Here is a 15,945-nt window from a genome sequence, read left to right as displayed (position 1 = left end):
TTCTGCAAACCTCAGAAGTGACAGGTTGGGATGTGGCGAAGCAGCTCAAGCGTGGATTTTACTGCTGAGCTCTGAAATGCAACCAGGATCCTGACCAGCCCTGACCTCCCATAACAGCATTTCAGACAACTGAATTGGATATATTTTCCTAGAACTATGACCAAGATGACTCATTAATACCTGTTAAATCCAAATAAGGCACAGGCTAAATGCTGTTAGCTAATCCACCATGCATCTTTACTTTCCTTCACTAGCAGAAAACTTACTTGCTTGGGTCATCACTTCAAGTAGCAACTTACAGAGGAGACTAAAACCCACAAGTGAGTCAAGAACTGGAAAGCAAAGCTGTTGATATTGAGTGAAAAGTTGAACAAGGATGAAGCCGTCTTGGTAAAATACAGAATAAAGAAGGTACAGCAAAGAAAGAAAAGATGTTTGGTACCCTGCAAAAACCTGTATCCTGGTGACAAAGAGCTGGGGCTTTGGCATTTGGCTTCTCAGCCAAAATTAAGGACCACGCCTCTGACCTTACTGTCAAAGGAAGTAAAAATAAGGGGTCGGGCCTAGTCATCCTTATTTTGCTTAGCTTCTGAGGGATGTGCACTCACTATCCCTCCCAGCTTCATGTTTTCAGGTATTCTACATCTCCTGTTCTTGCACGAATAGATGATTTCTCACTGGCTGCCCTTCCACCCTTCCCAGTCCTTCACCTGCTCTTGGCTGCAACGTACAGCACCACAGAAAATCTCAAGTTAGAAGAAACCCATCAGGAACATTGAGCCCAGCCCCCTAAAATGGAGCCAGAACAGAGAAATCTTGGGGGGACAACTGATGCACAGGCCACACATTGTCAGGGGCTGCAGTAAATGCTATTGAGTAACTATGAATTCAGGCTTACATGCACAAAAGCCATCATCTTAAATTTAGGAAAGCTGAGGAGAGAAAAAGCCCTTAATGGCTTATGTAAGAGACATTTGACGCAGTCAAGGTCTCAAAAAATTTAAAGTTAAAAGCCCTAGAAATACCACCAAACAAACTAAAAACATTTAAAATCTTCAGTCCAGTTACTGACAAGGAATCCGCAAATCTGAACTATGGAGTAAAGACAACATCTTACATTTCCAAATTAAGTACCTAAATTTCCTTGTGGCATTAGGCCTACACTTCTAGAAGCAAAAAGCTATGTATTTTAAGCAGTAAATAAATATATAACATCTAAGTAAGAAATTACTATACATAGACACGATCCAAATGATCATCCAACATGATTTTATAAATTGAAGACAAATAAAATACTTGAATATTGTAGATAGAACACATCAATCTCCTCACACATTTTACAGCATATTACAAATCTGCCCAGCAAGTCGAATATTGTACTCATTAAAACAGTAGCTTTCATCACACTATAAAACATTTACAAATGCAGACCAGAAAACCGAAAAGCGTATTTACTGTAAGGCTTTATATTTGTGTCATTGATTAACAAAAAAAGTTTGGAATAAAACTAAAATAACAGCTAATCAAAACAGCTAGCTGTCAAAATAGATGGGAAATATATTTTTCAAATCAAGCAAAAAGCCAAGGCCTTCGAACATTTAGTGTTGCGTCAGCTGATACAGACAGCTTCAAAAGGAAGGACAGCAAATGTCAGGAGTATATGAAGAAAAGGTGCCCTGGCTGAAAGATTCAAGTTTATGAATTTTCATTGATTTTTTTTTTTTTTTGCTCCAGGATGATTAACTCACACCAAAGCAGACCTCTGATATATGAACTATAAATAAGGTGCTGCTGCGACACTGCAGGCAAAATAAATAAAAACAGAGCCCTGACAGTATTTCACCCTCAAACAAATGTTTCAGTCCCTACATTGTCTGGCTCAGAAAGATACATAGACAGTCTCACAGACAGAGATATAAATGAACAATTGCAGTACCTTTTTCCCACACTGTTTACAGGGTTGGCTATATTCCTACTGGCAATAGATTTTCTTCTTGACAGCTTCTTGGTGTTGGGGCTCTCATCAGTGCTGTCATCCTCTTTCTTTGGTGTGTTACTTCCTTTGCTGTTCAGGTCCCTTAGCACATTATAATTAATTTTACTTGAGATTTTCTTCTGTTCTAACATCTTTTCAATTGCCTCTCCTGCTGTGCTGGCTTGAATTGGCTCCCTCTTCTTTGCAGATTTCTTTGGCTTAATTAAAATATAAAATTAGTGATGTAGATACAAACAAAGTTTCGGTGAAGCAGAAGGGCGAGCTGCAGTTCAGCAGTCCTGGCTCAGATGCTGCTGATGTGGGATGCAGGAGACGTGGACAAGCTAAGTCAGCTCTCCCTCTCCTAGTACTCAGTGGGACTGAGAGGTCTCTTTTCTCCAAGAGGTAAGTGATCACTTTCATACCAAATACCCACATGGTTTACTGCAAATTCTTTACTTAGTATTTGTAATGCTGCCAGAGAAGAAATGTGGGCCATTTCTCATGCATGAAAAAAAAATGGATTGAACTCTGTTACAAGAACAGGGACCCTGACAGCATCAACCAGCATGTAAAAAAATGAAATCCCCCCTGATACAATGCCTATAAAGCTAAAGTCAAGCTGGATCCCAACCCCTCTAAGCACTGACAACTCAGTATTGAAACTGCAATGGTATTTTATATAGTCTGAATGTGGTGTGGGAGAACATCTACCCAACTCCTCCTCCACACTGAAAAAGGCCAAGAATATTAGCAGCAGCCTTCAAAGTGTGGACTGGCATTAAGGCCAAAGGATGGGAAGCAGAAGGCTGCAGACACAGCAGCACAGCAACAATGTCACCTGCAACTATCCCTTCCTAGGCAAATGCTGCAAGCTCAAGCCCAGTGTTGTGCCGCGGAGGTTGGTGCTACACAGACCCAGACAAAGAGAAATGACACCAGAGAACATTTCTATCCTGATGCCTAAGTAGGTATGAAGAAAAAAGAAAAAAAAGAACCCCTGTTTCTCATTCTGCATTTACCTTTTCAAAGGGAGGTTTTAACACCAAGCTCTGTAAGAGATTTATTTTTTTTTATGGATAATAGCCCTTCTGTTTACCTCCATAGGTCAAGCACTACCTTGAAATGGGAAAGCACTACATTAATCAAGTTATACTCGAGCTGTCAGAAACAATACAGAGTTAAAGAAAAACTCCTGTGTTGTCCGAACAAAAAGGTGGGTGTTTGGGCTACTTGGCAATGCCAATGAGTTATACAATTTTGAAAATTGCTGGTAGACTGCCACGTCTCTGTAAGCGCAGGATGAATGAGAAACTCTGAAGCATAAAACAGTGTTTCATTGTCTGGCTTTGTTTTTACTGTTGAAATACCTGGGGGAAGTAGGAAGCCCTGTCTTTCACATTAGTTGGAAAAAAAGATAGAGGATATATGCACTAAAAATTAACACAGATTTTAGTTGCATGTGGAAGATTTGACTTGTCACTTGCTCAATTACACAAAATACTAACGCCGTAAATCCTGAATATACGGCCAATTAGGCTGCTTTAAACTACTAAACAAGGAGACAGGACATGCCATTTGTTAACATAACTGTCGCATTCTTTATGAAAGGTAAAAAAATATATTCCTTCAAGTGACTGTAACAAGGGTCTGTTCGGTTCTTCATAAAGAAATCACTATTCTAAGAGCAAAGAAAGCTACTGAAGTTATGGCAAGTACAAACAAATCCCCCATGCACACATTAAAAAAAAATTAGGCATGTCTTCAGACCTGTATTTAAATAAGCAAGCAATTAGGACAGCAATCATAATAAATGCTAAGAGCCAGCTCTGACTTTGCCATGCACAGTATTTTCTCATAATAGTAATTCAAAATAAAAGTTTGGGCAAGGGAGTGTTTTACTTACCACCTGAAAAATCATAGCCTTGTAATTCAATAACAGGTAGAGATACAATAGCTTTTGCTCATTTAGTGGTGACCTATACCATTACGCCCATACATCCCACCTGGAGCTGATCGGGAAACATAATGCATTTCCAAGACATTTTCAAACAGACACAATTAGCACACAGTTTAATACCTTGTGTTCCTTATAAATCCCAAGTTCTTTCTCTTTTGCTATTCTTGCTTCCTTTTCTGAAAGATGACAAAAGGGTAACCAGCATGAAGATTACACAGACTGCACATTTCAGCAACACTGGCCAAAAGGAGAATTTCAGTCCTATATACTTACCTTTTTGTTCCTTCAAATAATCTGCATTTTCTTTCATCCACAGCTCTGCTTTTATCTGTGCTTCTGCTTCATTAAGTATATACTAAAAGACAAAACAATTTTATCTATTTTCAGAAATCAGGTTGAAAACCATAGGCAAAATGGAATTGAAAAACTACTGGCAAGGTCAATTCACACTCTGTTTTTAAAAATATGTTAATATAAGAGAATATAAGTGAGATGTGACAATCAGAAAGCATTTCCAGTAACTTCCAAAGCTGGCAAAAAACAACAACATGTTTTCAAAACATAGTGCTTGGTTTCCTAACTATGACGAGATGACCAAAACCATGCAGGACTCATTGTACATGGTCTGTAATTAACCTAAACTGATCCTGGGTTTACGATCTTTTTCAGATGATATGAGAGGGTATCATGACAACACGGTCATCTGCAAGTAATTCTTGTATTGATGGTGGTCTGTAATTCAAAACAGTATGGAAACCATTGCCTTGCCCTACCAAAACAGAAACATGTTTCTTCTGGGTATGTTTCTGCAAAGGTTTAGGCACAGTTACTGAGATTATTAGTTCAATGGCCACATCTGTGTGAATGAAACCAGGCAGGATCGCCTGGAGTTTGAGTCCTCTACATTTTAGAGAGCTGGGTTCAGTAACCACATCTAGGCTTTTTTCAGTTAATTCCACTTAGTCTTGGTAACATCATTAGCAGGTGTGGAGCTGTAAAACACACACCTGAAAGTATTCAGATGAATTACAGAAGTAAACAAACAGGTAAGTAGCAGGTGGGCTAGCAGGTAGATAGCTACATCTCCTCTTCAACTACTTAAATATAAAAATAAGCCCAGTATTTAGGAAAACTGTCCATGAAATAGAAGTTCTCTATAGCTGGTGCCGTTTAGGCTTGAAGAATTTCTGCAGAATGGAGATGACAAATTCCTCACAAACAAGACATTTTTATTTTAAAGCAGGAGACCCAAGGCTTGTACACAATGCTCACAAAAGCCAATTTGAGATTTCTCCATCTTATGGGTTTGAGCATCGGAGATTTTCTCCAAAGTAAAATGCATGCATAGAACTTCATGAGAAAAAGAACTCCAGTCAAATGAAACTAATGCAAGGTGAAGTCCTTCCTCCGAGGGCAAATGAGGTGAGCAAAAAGCTGTGCAAGTGCTGGTTTATCAAACCAATATTTTCAGTCTTTCATCTGCTTCTATTAAAGGTGAGCAGCAATAGTAAAACTTGCTTCCTCCTAGCTCAGTTATTCATCCTTCTTATGCTTTTAGGGAGTTCATAATCTTAGGCTTACAATACTACAGTCTATTGCCATGGAAATGAACATGAGATCATAAAAGCAGAGTTATGACCTCATCACAAAGCCTAGGGGAAAGAGAAAACGCACTTGTTCTTCTCTCATGGTTGTTTAAATTATGCACCTGTTATATTGAATACCTCCAGCCTCCCCGCTCCCTCTATACCATGTCCACTCGATTCATAAGATCCTAGAATAATAGAATGGTTTGTGTTGGAAGGAACCTTAAAGATCATCCAGTCCTAAGCCCTCTGCCATGGCCAGGGACATGTCCCACTAGGTCAGGCTGCCCAAGGCCCCATCCAGCCTGGCCTTGAACACCTCCAGGGATGGGGCAGCCACAGCTTCCCTGGGCAACCTGTGCCAGGGCCTCACCACTCTCATCGTGAAGAAATTCTTCCTTATGTCTAGCCTAAATCTGCCCCTCTCCAGTTTATACTTTTCCCCCCTCGTCCTATCACTACAAGCCTTCGTGAAGAAATTCTTCCTTATGTCTAGTCTAAATCACGACCTCTCCAGTTTATACCCACTGCCCCTAATCCTATCACTACCTGTTCAAGTGTTGACGTGCTGTGTGGCCTTCAACAAATCATCTTCCACAGCTGTCTGTCTGTCATATTCAGGTTGTATGGCAAAAGGTATCTTTCTCTGCCACACAAATAACAATAAATCCAGAAAATGTTACAGAAATTTTAGAAAGAACACAGAAGCCGTGTGTGCTGGTTTGACAGTTTGGTTTCCATGGTGGCCTCCTATGTTGAATATATCTTAATGAAATAATTAAATTAGAGCTCAACCAAACTTTTAAAAGTCCTTGATCAGAATAAAAGGCATTCTAAAACAGAATTATTCCAGCACGATACGAGCAAGCAGCAGTCAAATATATATATAAAATGGGCAAGGAATACTAAATTCACAGCCTCGCATGAACCTTAGTTTTGATCTCAGGTCACTGAAATCACTTGACTCACTCTATAGATCAGAGAGAAGAGGCAGTGAGGGGAGAGGATAAACCAGATAAGAACTATTTTTCATCCTCAGATATCCAAATGCAAAGAGAGCCAGGATAAGACAGCACCTTACCCGATCTATTTCACTGTCATCAATCCCACTCAGATCTAATTCACCATCTTCTGTATTCTCATCTAAAGAAAAGAATAGATTTTAATTAAGCAGATGTTTGTTCAAAATCAATCATAATTCAAGTTCTATGGTAAAGTAACACCGAATAATTGTGCTTCAGAGATTTGCATCCTTCTATGTTCATCCAGGAGGTTTAACATGTTGCTGAGTAATTTCAGTATGGGGATACCTGCACACACAAAATCACCACATTGAATGAATTTAAAATTCAGGAATTGGTACAGTCCTCTTCAATACTAAAAGTCTGCTGGACACTTCCAGTGACTTTTTTTTTTTTCCATTTTAATGTACAGCTACAAACATTCAGCAGGAATCTGGGGAAACCATTTTAAGAAGATAACCATTTTGCTTTCATCATAACATGAATTTCTCTGTCAGTGCCTATAGGTCAATGATTCATCCGTAAATCAGGGCTTAGAAAATATTTTCTGTTTTCAGGGAAGCAGTGTGGAACAGTAAATAACACATCATGCTGACAGTCATAACACAGCTTTTTTCTTGCTTCTGATCTACCATGATTCAAACCACTTACCTCATACCACTCTGTAAAAAGATGTGTATTCATTTCTCCTCTCTGTAAAATGGGAATTATTAAAACACCTCCAAATTTAAAAATAACTTTTAGAAGCTATGGAAGGCCCCAAATAAATGTTAAACCATAATGAGTTTTTGTAATTATAACTTCACTGTAATTTTTCTAGTTTTGTTTTTATTAAGACTTCTTCTGAAAACATGTTCTTTTACCTTCTACCTATAAAAAAGCATAACAGCACAGCGTAACAGGCCTAACTCAGGACTGGCACAATGTACACCAGCAAAACATAATTTTCCACATCACATTAACGTACAGTAGTAACACACTATTAATGTAGTTAGGGTAGAGAAAATAATAAATTATTCAGCAAAGAGACATGCTAGGGAATGAAGCCATCTTCTCGGTCGTCTCCATTGCATCTAATCAAGATTAGACAAGGATGACCTAACTAGTTTACTTGCAGAATAAATAAATTATACTTCAACAACCTGCAGTAACAAATTAAGACTGAAATGGTGCAGAAGAGCTTAGCATCTTCACGGTCCTTGCTCTCCAGTCCTAGGGATGTGCTTCCCCACAAACCAAGACTTTTGAATGATTTGATTCCCTAGACTGGTGCTTCCTTGTGGAGCAGAGCTCCTGAGCGGTGCGGCGTTGAACCTGTGGAGGGAGAAGGAACTGCAGCTCTTTGATCCCACAGCAGGTTACTGCAACACAGCGCCTCAAGGCTTGAGGAACACCAAATGCTGAAGACAAGCAAAGTAGGAATTATGAACTTTACCAGAAGATGAAAATGATGCTCTGCAGTTGCCTGATGTACTTGAAAACACAGGGTTAGGAAATCAACCGAAACACCAGTTAGGAATAAAGGCTGCACATCCTAAGGTGGTGCAAAGGGTGTGGATGCTCAACCCAACAGACATTTACTGGTATCAGAGACTGAGAGCTTACAAATATGTTTTCAAAATCCACCTCCAACAACCAACAGAAAGTTCTAAACTTTCCATACAAAGTCATGTACAAAATGGGTTTCACCCTGAAGAAAATGTCTTGTGACAAGGAACAGCATAACACTGCTTTTATTTTTTTCTGAGATTGTCTCATAAACCTAGTATTAACTTTACCGATCCAGATAATCTGATGCTAAAATGACTGAAAAGGCCTTAAGGAACGTTTCTCATTGCCGTTACATTTAGAAATTAACTGTATTTTAGTCCCAGGCACCAGATTTACTTTATAATCTTCTTCCCCAACAACACTTTAGAAGTGTAAAAGATTTTATAATAACTATATAATTGCTCAGTACACATGCTTTTCTTCTGGTCTGATTTCTATAACAGACCAGTAAGAGCAGGGCTTTCTGCACCAGGGCCACCTGTTCCCTGCACAGACGCCCCGGTGCCGGCCAGGCAGGGACGTGACCAAAGGACACAGCAACGCATGTCTTGGTTCAGGGTTTGTGAGAAAAACCAAGTGACAAAACATATCCCAGTGGTTTGCTGTCTCTTTGACATAATTCACTGGATTTTTTTTAGAAAACTGTAATCAGGCAAAGTGCAGAGAGGCATCACTGTATGTTGCATCACCCATGGGAGTCTAGGGTATTCTGCAGAACAGCACTACACATCCCCCCTGCCGGAACTGAGATATACATTTCCAGTGACTAAAATGCTTAAATATTCACCAAGGATGTGTAAATATTGCAGCATAGTGTTTGAGGCATCTTCCCAGGAGATTGTCCATCTGAGCCCAAGAAATGTTTCATTACACAAAATAAAACAGCTCAACAGCAGAGCACAAGAGTATCTCCAGGCCAGAATAACCTGTCTCCTAGTTCGGAAGGAGTTCATGCTGAAATGGGACTCCAACTGGATCTTCCCATATTCTGGGTGAGAGCTTTAATAACTAAGCCCTAAGACAGAAGGGGTCATTCACAGAATCATAGAATAGTTAGGGTTGGAAGGGACCTTAAAGATCATCTAGTTCCAACCCCTGTGGCGTTGGAACAGCTTCCCTGGGGAAGCCACAGCTTCCCTGGGCAACCTGTGCCAGCGTCTCACCACTCTGATGGTGAAGAAATTCTTCCCAATTGTCGTTGTCTCCCTCTTCTTTGTGTAACCTACCTTTTGTTTCCTCAAGGTTTTTTGGTTTATATGAGCAAAGAGAATTTATTGGGTTTTTTTCATATTTATTGCACCATAAAAATATCAACTTTGGAACCATTTGCCCAGAGAAGTCGTAGCTGCCCCATCCCTGGAGGTTTTTAAGGCCAGGCTGGATGGGGCCTTGGGCAGCCTGATCTAGTGGGAGGTGTCCCTGCCCATGGCAGGGGGTGTTGGAACTAGATGAGCTTTAAAGGTCCTTTCCAACCCTAACCATTCTATGATTCTATGACAACTTGGAATTAAGGACAAAGAGAAAGGGAGCCAATCTGAAAAGTCTGTATTCTGAAGATCACAGGCTAGAAAATCAAAATTTTGAAGTGGCGGCAACCACTCTGGACTCAAGTCACTACTCAGCTTTATACTCACTACTTTAGTCACTTCTGAATTTTATAATTCTGCACATCCCAAAATTATTTATAGGAACAACTGCCACATCTTAAGAACAATGCAAACATCCCACTGAAATGAAGCTGTCACTGCTTTTACTCGTCATTAAACACCTCAGTCCTCCTATACACTGCTGTATTTTTGGATCAGAGGTTTAAAATTTAATATGTCACAGTACAGTAGGTGTCTGTTCCCTTATACAGCCCTAATACGCCAGACTGAAAATGATGTAATTTCAGGCACCGCGAACGATTTCACATGTCATTTTAAATATAACTTGTTACTGAATTAGGTGCCAGTTTTTCTCATTGGATCAATTAGCAACAGGGACAGAAAACTCATTCTCCAACTGGTAAATTGCAGAGAAGAATCCAGAAGCAAGTTATACGTAATAAGCATTTCCTAGACCCCATAACGGCAGCAGAGGGAGTAATTGCAGGATATCCCTCTGCCTGCAAGTCGTTCTTTTTCCTGCCAAGGCGATAGGCATTCATTAAATGTAAGGGGCTTTTCAGAAGAGAAGATGCCTTCAAATCCCTAGGTTAATGCTTTCACTGAGAAAAAAATATATGCTTTGTTACTGAGCGCCAATTCAAAACAGAATACATCAGTTTTGATCTAAAAATTTCCACAGCAATCATTTCCAACATGAGTAGATCCCACTAGCCATAAATATCCATCTGCCCGATGTTACATGGAAAGTAAATCCCTTGCTTTTTTATATAACAGAAAGATCTTCCCAGCTGCTAAACTTTTCAAAACAATTTCTAAATGATCATTTTCTCTTTTAATAAAAGGGTCGAAATGAAATGTTCAACGAAATAAAAACACAGATGTGGCCAACATCTGGTCCAACCTCTTAAAAGCTTATTTAAAAGCAACAGCATCACATGGCATGGCTCTTAGTCAACATGGCTTTCTTCCGTTAAGAAAAACAACCACTTTACTGCAGGGCACAGGCAAGAAATAAGCTGGGCGTTAAAAACAACAACCCTCCCCCAAATCCAGCTCTTAAATGAAATACCGTTGCAAAGAGCGTAGAGCGAGGCAGCGAGTAGCAGCCTACTTCATCATTACCTAACATCTACATGGCGAGCAGAGGATGGGCACTTCTAGAGCTTTCCATCAAGGTCCCAAACAACTACATTTATACCACTTAAAACCATCAGACACCCAGCCAGCTCCCCCAGTACTTAACAATACCCCCAACAAAAGCCTTTTCTTTGCAGTCTTTTAACGTCTTTGCCAACTGACTCCAGTACATGAGAGGGCTACAATCAGACACTGGGGATTAGGTTTGTAAACCTGTAGGATTATTTACTGTTCTTGTCATTACTAAATGCACGCTAAACCCTCTCTTAACACACTGTCTCTCCCCACCTCTGTGTGGCTAGTTCAACATATATATAGCTTGCTATTATGGGGATTTATTACAGAAGAATCATTCTAGCCAATATATTTGAAACCTCACATTCTTAAAAACAGCCATGTGAAGAATGTGTTTTTCTGTTTCTGTTACAGCAGGCAGCACTATTTATTGCTCTGCCCAGATAAGAGGATTTCCTTACAGACAGAAATGGAGGCTGAACACTTCCCAGGAAATCCTCCAGAGCAAATATAATAGGAGGCACTTGGTGCTCTGGTCCCATGCAGCAAATACACCCTTCTCACACCATTTCATAGCAGTCAAAGAGCCGAAAGAGTTTAAACAAAGAAGGCTTCCATCTATTCAGCACAGCATCAGACACTAAGCAGCCCCAGCATTTAAGGAATACTTTGGGTGTAGAATATGACAAAATCTGAAAATAGTTACAAGAAGCTTTTTCACTAACAAAAATCCTTAAGCAACAAACCAACCGACCTGAGCCTGGGGGATCAGAAACAGTGGGATTGATTGTTGCTCTCCAGGGAGGGATTAAGACCAACAGGAGCCACTGAAAGCTCCCGCAGATCATCGGAGGAACCCGACAGGGCAGAAACGCTTTTGCAGTTAAATCTGATGAGTGGAGTCAGTGTCACTTTGGGAGCTGCAAGGAGCGCAAAGGAAAGGCGGTAGCTTAGCGTCAAAAAAGGCACTGCACAACCGCATCAGAATATAATTGATTAGCTGATCAGAGGGGACAAGAACCCATCTGGAGGGGAAGATAACTGATTTACCAAGGGCGTGAAAAGAACAGTCATTAAGCATGGGTAACTGGGAGGGGAGCAGCAGCAGTGCAGGGCAGACAAAGTGCCGTAGCGATCTGGTAGGGAAGAGAAATGGATGTGAAAATGCTGCAGTAGCAGCAGCGCAGCATAAAGTGGGGTGTATGAGGATCGATGGGTGTGCAAATGAACCCGCTGCACATTCAGGTGTGCAGAGTCTGTGGGTCTGTATGAGTGGGGTATGCTGAGAGTTTTAGTACCCCCCTGATCACCTTTGGCAATGTCATCATGTGCTCTCACAACAAAAGCATGCCACAAAGAGAAGATGTAAGGACAGAGAAAAACTAATTGCATTTAGTGACAAAATAAGGTCAAAAAAATGCACGACGCGTATCCTCATATTTAAGTGAAAACGTTTTTTATTCTATTGTACCTGAAGCCACCTTGAAAATTACAGCCTACTCCTTCATACTGCCAATTCAACACTAGGATTTAGGTCTGATGGTGTACGGAGCACATGAGGCCACGCATACAGCATAAAGATAAATGAAGTCTGTCACTTTATTATTTCCTTCTGCCAAGGCAAGGTTAAGGGGTCCACTCCAGCTCAAGCCAAGTTTCCAGCCTGCTAGCTCCTTCAGAGAAAGCAAACACACTGCACCACGCAGAGTGAGGCCCCTTCTTCCCAGAGATGTTCATTCCTGCCGAGGAGGGATGGTGGGAGGCATTGCCTGCTGGCGCCGGGCTGCCTGGCAGCACCAGGACACACAGTCCTGGCACTGCACAGCATCCACCGGCCAGCTCCTCACTTAGCATTAGAGATACAGAAGAAAAGCCCATCAACGTGCAAATGAAGGGCAAAGAGTGAAAAGGCTAGATCAAATAAATCAAAGTATTTCCATATATCTGCTACATATCTAACTGCTGCAAGCATGAGAGAACGGCTCTGCAAAGTCAGCCTGTCCAAAAGCAGAGATGTACAAACTCATTAGCTCTTTCCTCACTCCTAACTGCTGAAAATATGCCCTTCTCACAAAGCTAAGACGAACAAGAGCCAGGATCAGTGCTGGATGGTTTGCAGTCACTGTATGGGACTCACCCACATCACTGCAGGCAGAAGGAGGTTTTCCTACCAGACTGTCCCTTAACTCCCCACAGAAGTACAAACCTATCTTTATTAAGTGCCTGCACCTCTATTTCCTCACACTGAGACTCAGGCTCTGGGTGTGACATCTGTCCTGCATCAGATGATTGACATCCAATGGCCTTCCCGTATCAGCTGCCTTCATATGGCAGCCTCAGAACGATTATCCCATTGCAGGAACAGAATTTCAAATTTGTGTGCTTAATGATATGTGGGAATAATTACGAGAAAAGCTTTTCCTACAGTCAGTCATCTCGCACAGAACTTTCCTTAGATACTTAACGGGTCTTTTATAAATTAAATTTCAATTTGGATAAAACCCCAGCTTTCCTGCTGGGTTTCTGGCAGCACATCCACACTGAAACAAATGCTATTGTTTCACCTCACAGTCCATGGAGGATCTAACCAAACCACATCCGCACATTTTATAGCCAGGTAAAGGTTATGCCACTAATCTAATAGACATGGAAAATTGTTAACTTAGACACTAATTAATCAGAAAAAAGAACAGTTAATCACTCAATTCTTTCTAGAAATCCACCCCCCAGCAATATATACGCTTTTAAAAGCAGGTAGTACAAAAACAGACCAGCAATAAACAATGCTATTCTCATTCTGAAGATTTTCCTTTAAAGGTAAGCTCATGCTTATTGAACTACATAGCAATATAAAAAAGCCCTTAAGAAAAAATCCTTTCAACCTCCCAAAATAAATACAGCTGAAAGTTAAGCTTTTGAACTGAAGAACATCTTGACACTGTCCTAAAAACCAGCAGCAGATGTTCCTCTTCTGGAATAACGTTTGCATCCGCCCAACACCTTTTAAAAAGAGCGTAAAAGGGCATCCTTTATGCAATCTACATTACACAACTCATTCTTTTTTAAGCTTCCAACCCTGCTGCCATGACCAAGTTCTCTGAGGACGGCTGCTCTCAACAATATGGCAAAACCTATTGCTTGCTGCTGAAACAATAATCATAAATAACCAACCTGACAAATACACAGAAACATATTAATTAGCTACCACAAATGACGTTTTTCAGCTCCAAAGCCCAGAAATGGTACGAGCTTCCACGCAGACACAAGTCCTCTCCAACTCATGATTTCTGTATCTAGCAACTCCAGGAACCATTAGAGCTCTCCTGCCAAAGATGCAACACACATCTCTGCATTTGTCCCTGCATTCCTTCCTGAACAGTTATAAACTTAAAAGTTTTAAAAATGGAGACAATAAAGACAGATTTCCCCTACTTCTTGCTCTTTTCCATCTGATCACCAATTTCCCATTGTATTTTCCTCCTTTGCCTTTTATGCTGTTCTTGGCATCTTTTCCCTCCTTTCCCTTCCCCCACCCATCCTTCTTCTTGGTGCCTTCTGGCCTGTATTTTCCGCATTTTCTTAAAATCTCCACAGGGGTATCCAACAGGAACAGTTTACATAAAGGGAGAGGCCAGGGAGAAGAAATGACCAGCATCCTAATCAGTTCCCCTCTCAAAACCCCACGAGTGCAAATCGCCACCGTATGGCTTGCAGGGGGCAAAGGCTGTACGATGCCTTGGAGAGCTGGCAGCAAAGGCAGCCAGGCTCAGATCAGTCTCCAGCTCACTTTCCCTGTGCTGCCAGACCACTATGTAAAACAACGAGAGCACTTTACATCTGAGCCAGCCATAAAGGCAACAGCTGGTTTAATGTTTAAGTGCTGAAGCATCACTTCTGCAACTGCAGCTTGCCAGTTAAGTAGCCAGGTCTTGCTGTGGGTGCTAAATGCTCTGCTGTCCATCTCTGCAAGCTCAAGATCCTTGCCTGGCCAGAGCTCAACCACCCCAGCAGAAGGACATATGTTTTATTGAGAAGTAATTCTACTCCTCTAACATGTCACCTCCCCTATACCAAACAAAATATGATAAGCTCTACAATACAGAGAACTTAAAAGCAAATCCTAAAATTTTGCTTGGATTATTTTTATTTATTTATATTTTTTTTAAATCGTTAATCAATTTCTGTTCCACCAGGGAAAAAATTTTAAATATATGCAGCCACATAAAGGCAGCTTCTAATTACCCTTACCTTGTCTCAGCAAAGGCGGCCCAACTTCTACCCCTTCCTTTGAGGTTCAGAGCTGGTCTATGGAAGATGTGGTGACAGGCTCAGCACCAGCCACCAAAAGCCACCCAGACTACAGAAATGCCTGTGACAGCAGGCAATTATTAGTATTAAGACAACATCACAATATAGTGTGTTAAATTATATAGCTGAGACTTTATTTGGAGAAAAAAAAAATCAATTTGTTTTGTGGCCATTTACCGCACTGTCTGGGCAGGCTCGATGGTGAGAAGCTGTTAAACAGAAAGAAAATTATCAGGTAAGAAATTTCTCATTTTGTAACCCAGCTTCTTCCTTTCTTCATTGCTAATGAGAAATAGCAAGCAGGGAATTACAGATATGGGGAGAGGAAAGAGAAGGGAAAAGTTTATTATCCTTATTCTTACTATTTATTATTGTTACAGGGCAGTAACCAACAAGAGCAGAAGCTCCCCTGCAAAAAATTATAAGTTTTGCAAACAGAGCAGTTAGGTAGGATCCTGGCCCAAAGGAGAAAGGCTCAGCAGTGGATGGGGCTCAATTCAGAGCAGCTACCAGGTTGTGTTTTATGCCACCAGGACTATCAGAGACACAGAGCAGAGAGAGATCCCACATTGAAGATCCCGACTCAGGACCACTAGTTGGGATTCACGAGCCTGTAAGTAAGAGACACAGGTTTGAATTCTTATCAATTAGCAGCTACAGAAATGCTGATCTGTGTTAAAAGCACCGGTCCACGATGTAACAGATGGCCACAGCCAGCACAAACCATGCTATTAAATAAAAATCACGGAGGTTGCACAGTTGCTTGTTAGACAAGGTGCTA

The 15,945-nt window shown here is 40.9% G+C and overlaps 1 protein-coding gene across 1 annotated transcript in view; it reads right to left on the bottom strand.

Annotated features, from left to right (window-relative positions):
• BRF1 (BRF1 general transcription factor IIIB subunit) overlaps window positions 1-15,945 on the bottom strand; it is a 180,492-nt gene that overhangs the window by 42,818 nt on the left and 121,729 nt on the right. The window contains exons 12-15 of the mRNA XM_069858918.1: window positions 6,603-6,664; window positions 4,209-4,290; window positions 4,056-4,111; window positions 1,937-2,193 (exon numbers count right to left, since the gene is read on the bottom strand). Coding sequence (XP_069715019.1) covers window positions 1,937-2,193; window positions 4,056-4,111; window positions 4,209-4,290; window positions 6,603-6,664 — 457 coding nt within the window. The remainder of the gene's footprint in view (window positions 1-1,936; window positions 2,194-4,055; window positions 4,112-4,208; window positions 4,291-6,602; window positions 6,665-15,945) is intronic.

This window comes from Phaenicophaeus curvirostris, chromosome 5 (assembly GCF_032191515.1).
Source record: "Phaenicophaeus curvirostris isolate KB17595 chromosome 5, BPBGC_Pcur_1.0, whole genome shotgun sequence".
Taxonomy (NCBI): domain Eukaryota; kingdom Metazoa; phylum Chordata; class Aves; order Cuculiformes; family Cuculidae; genus Phaenicophaeus; species Phaenicophaeus curvirostris.
The sequence above is the reverse complement of the archived record's forward strand: the minus strand, read 5'-3'. Positions and strand labels throughout refer to the sequence as shown.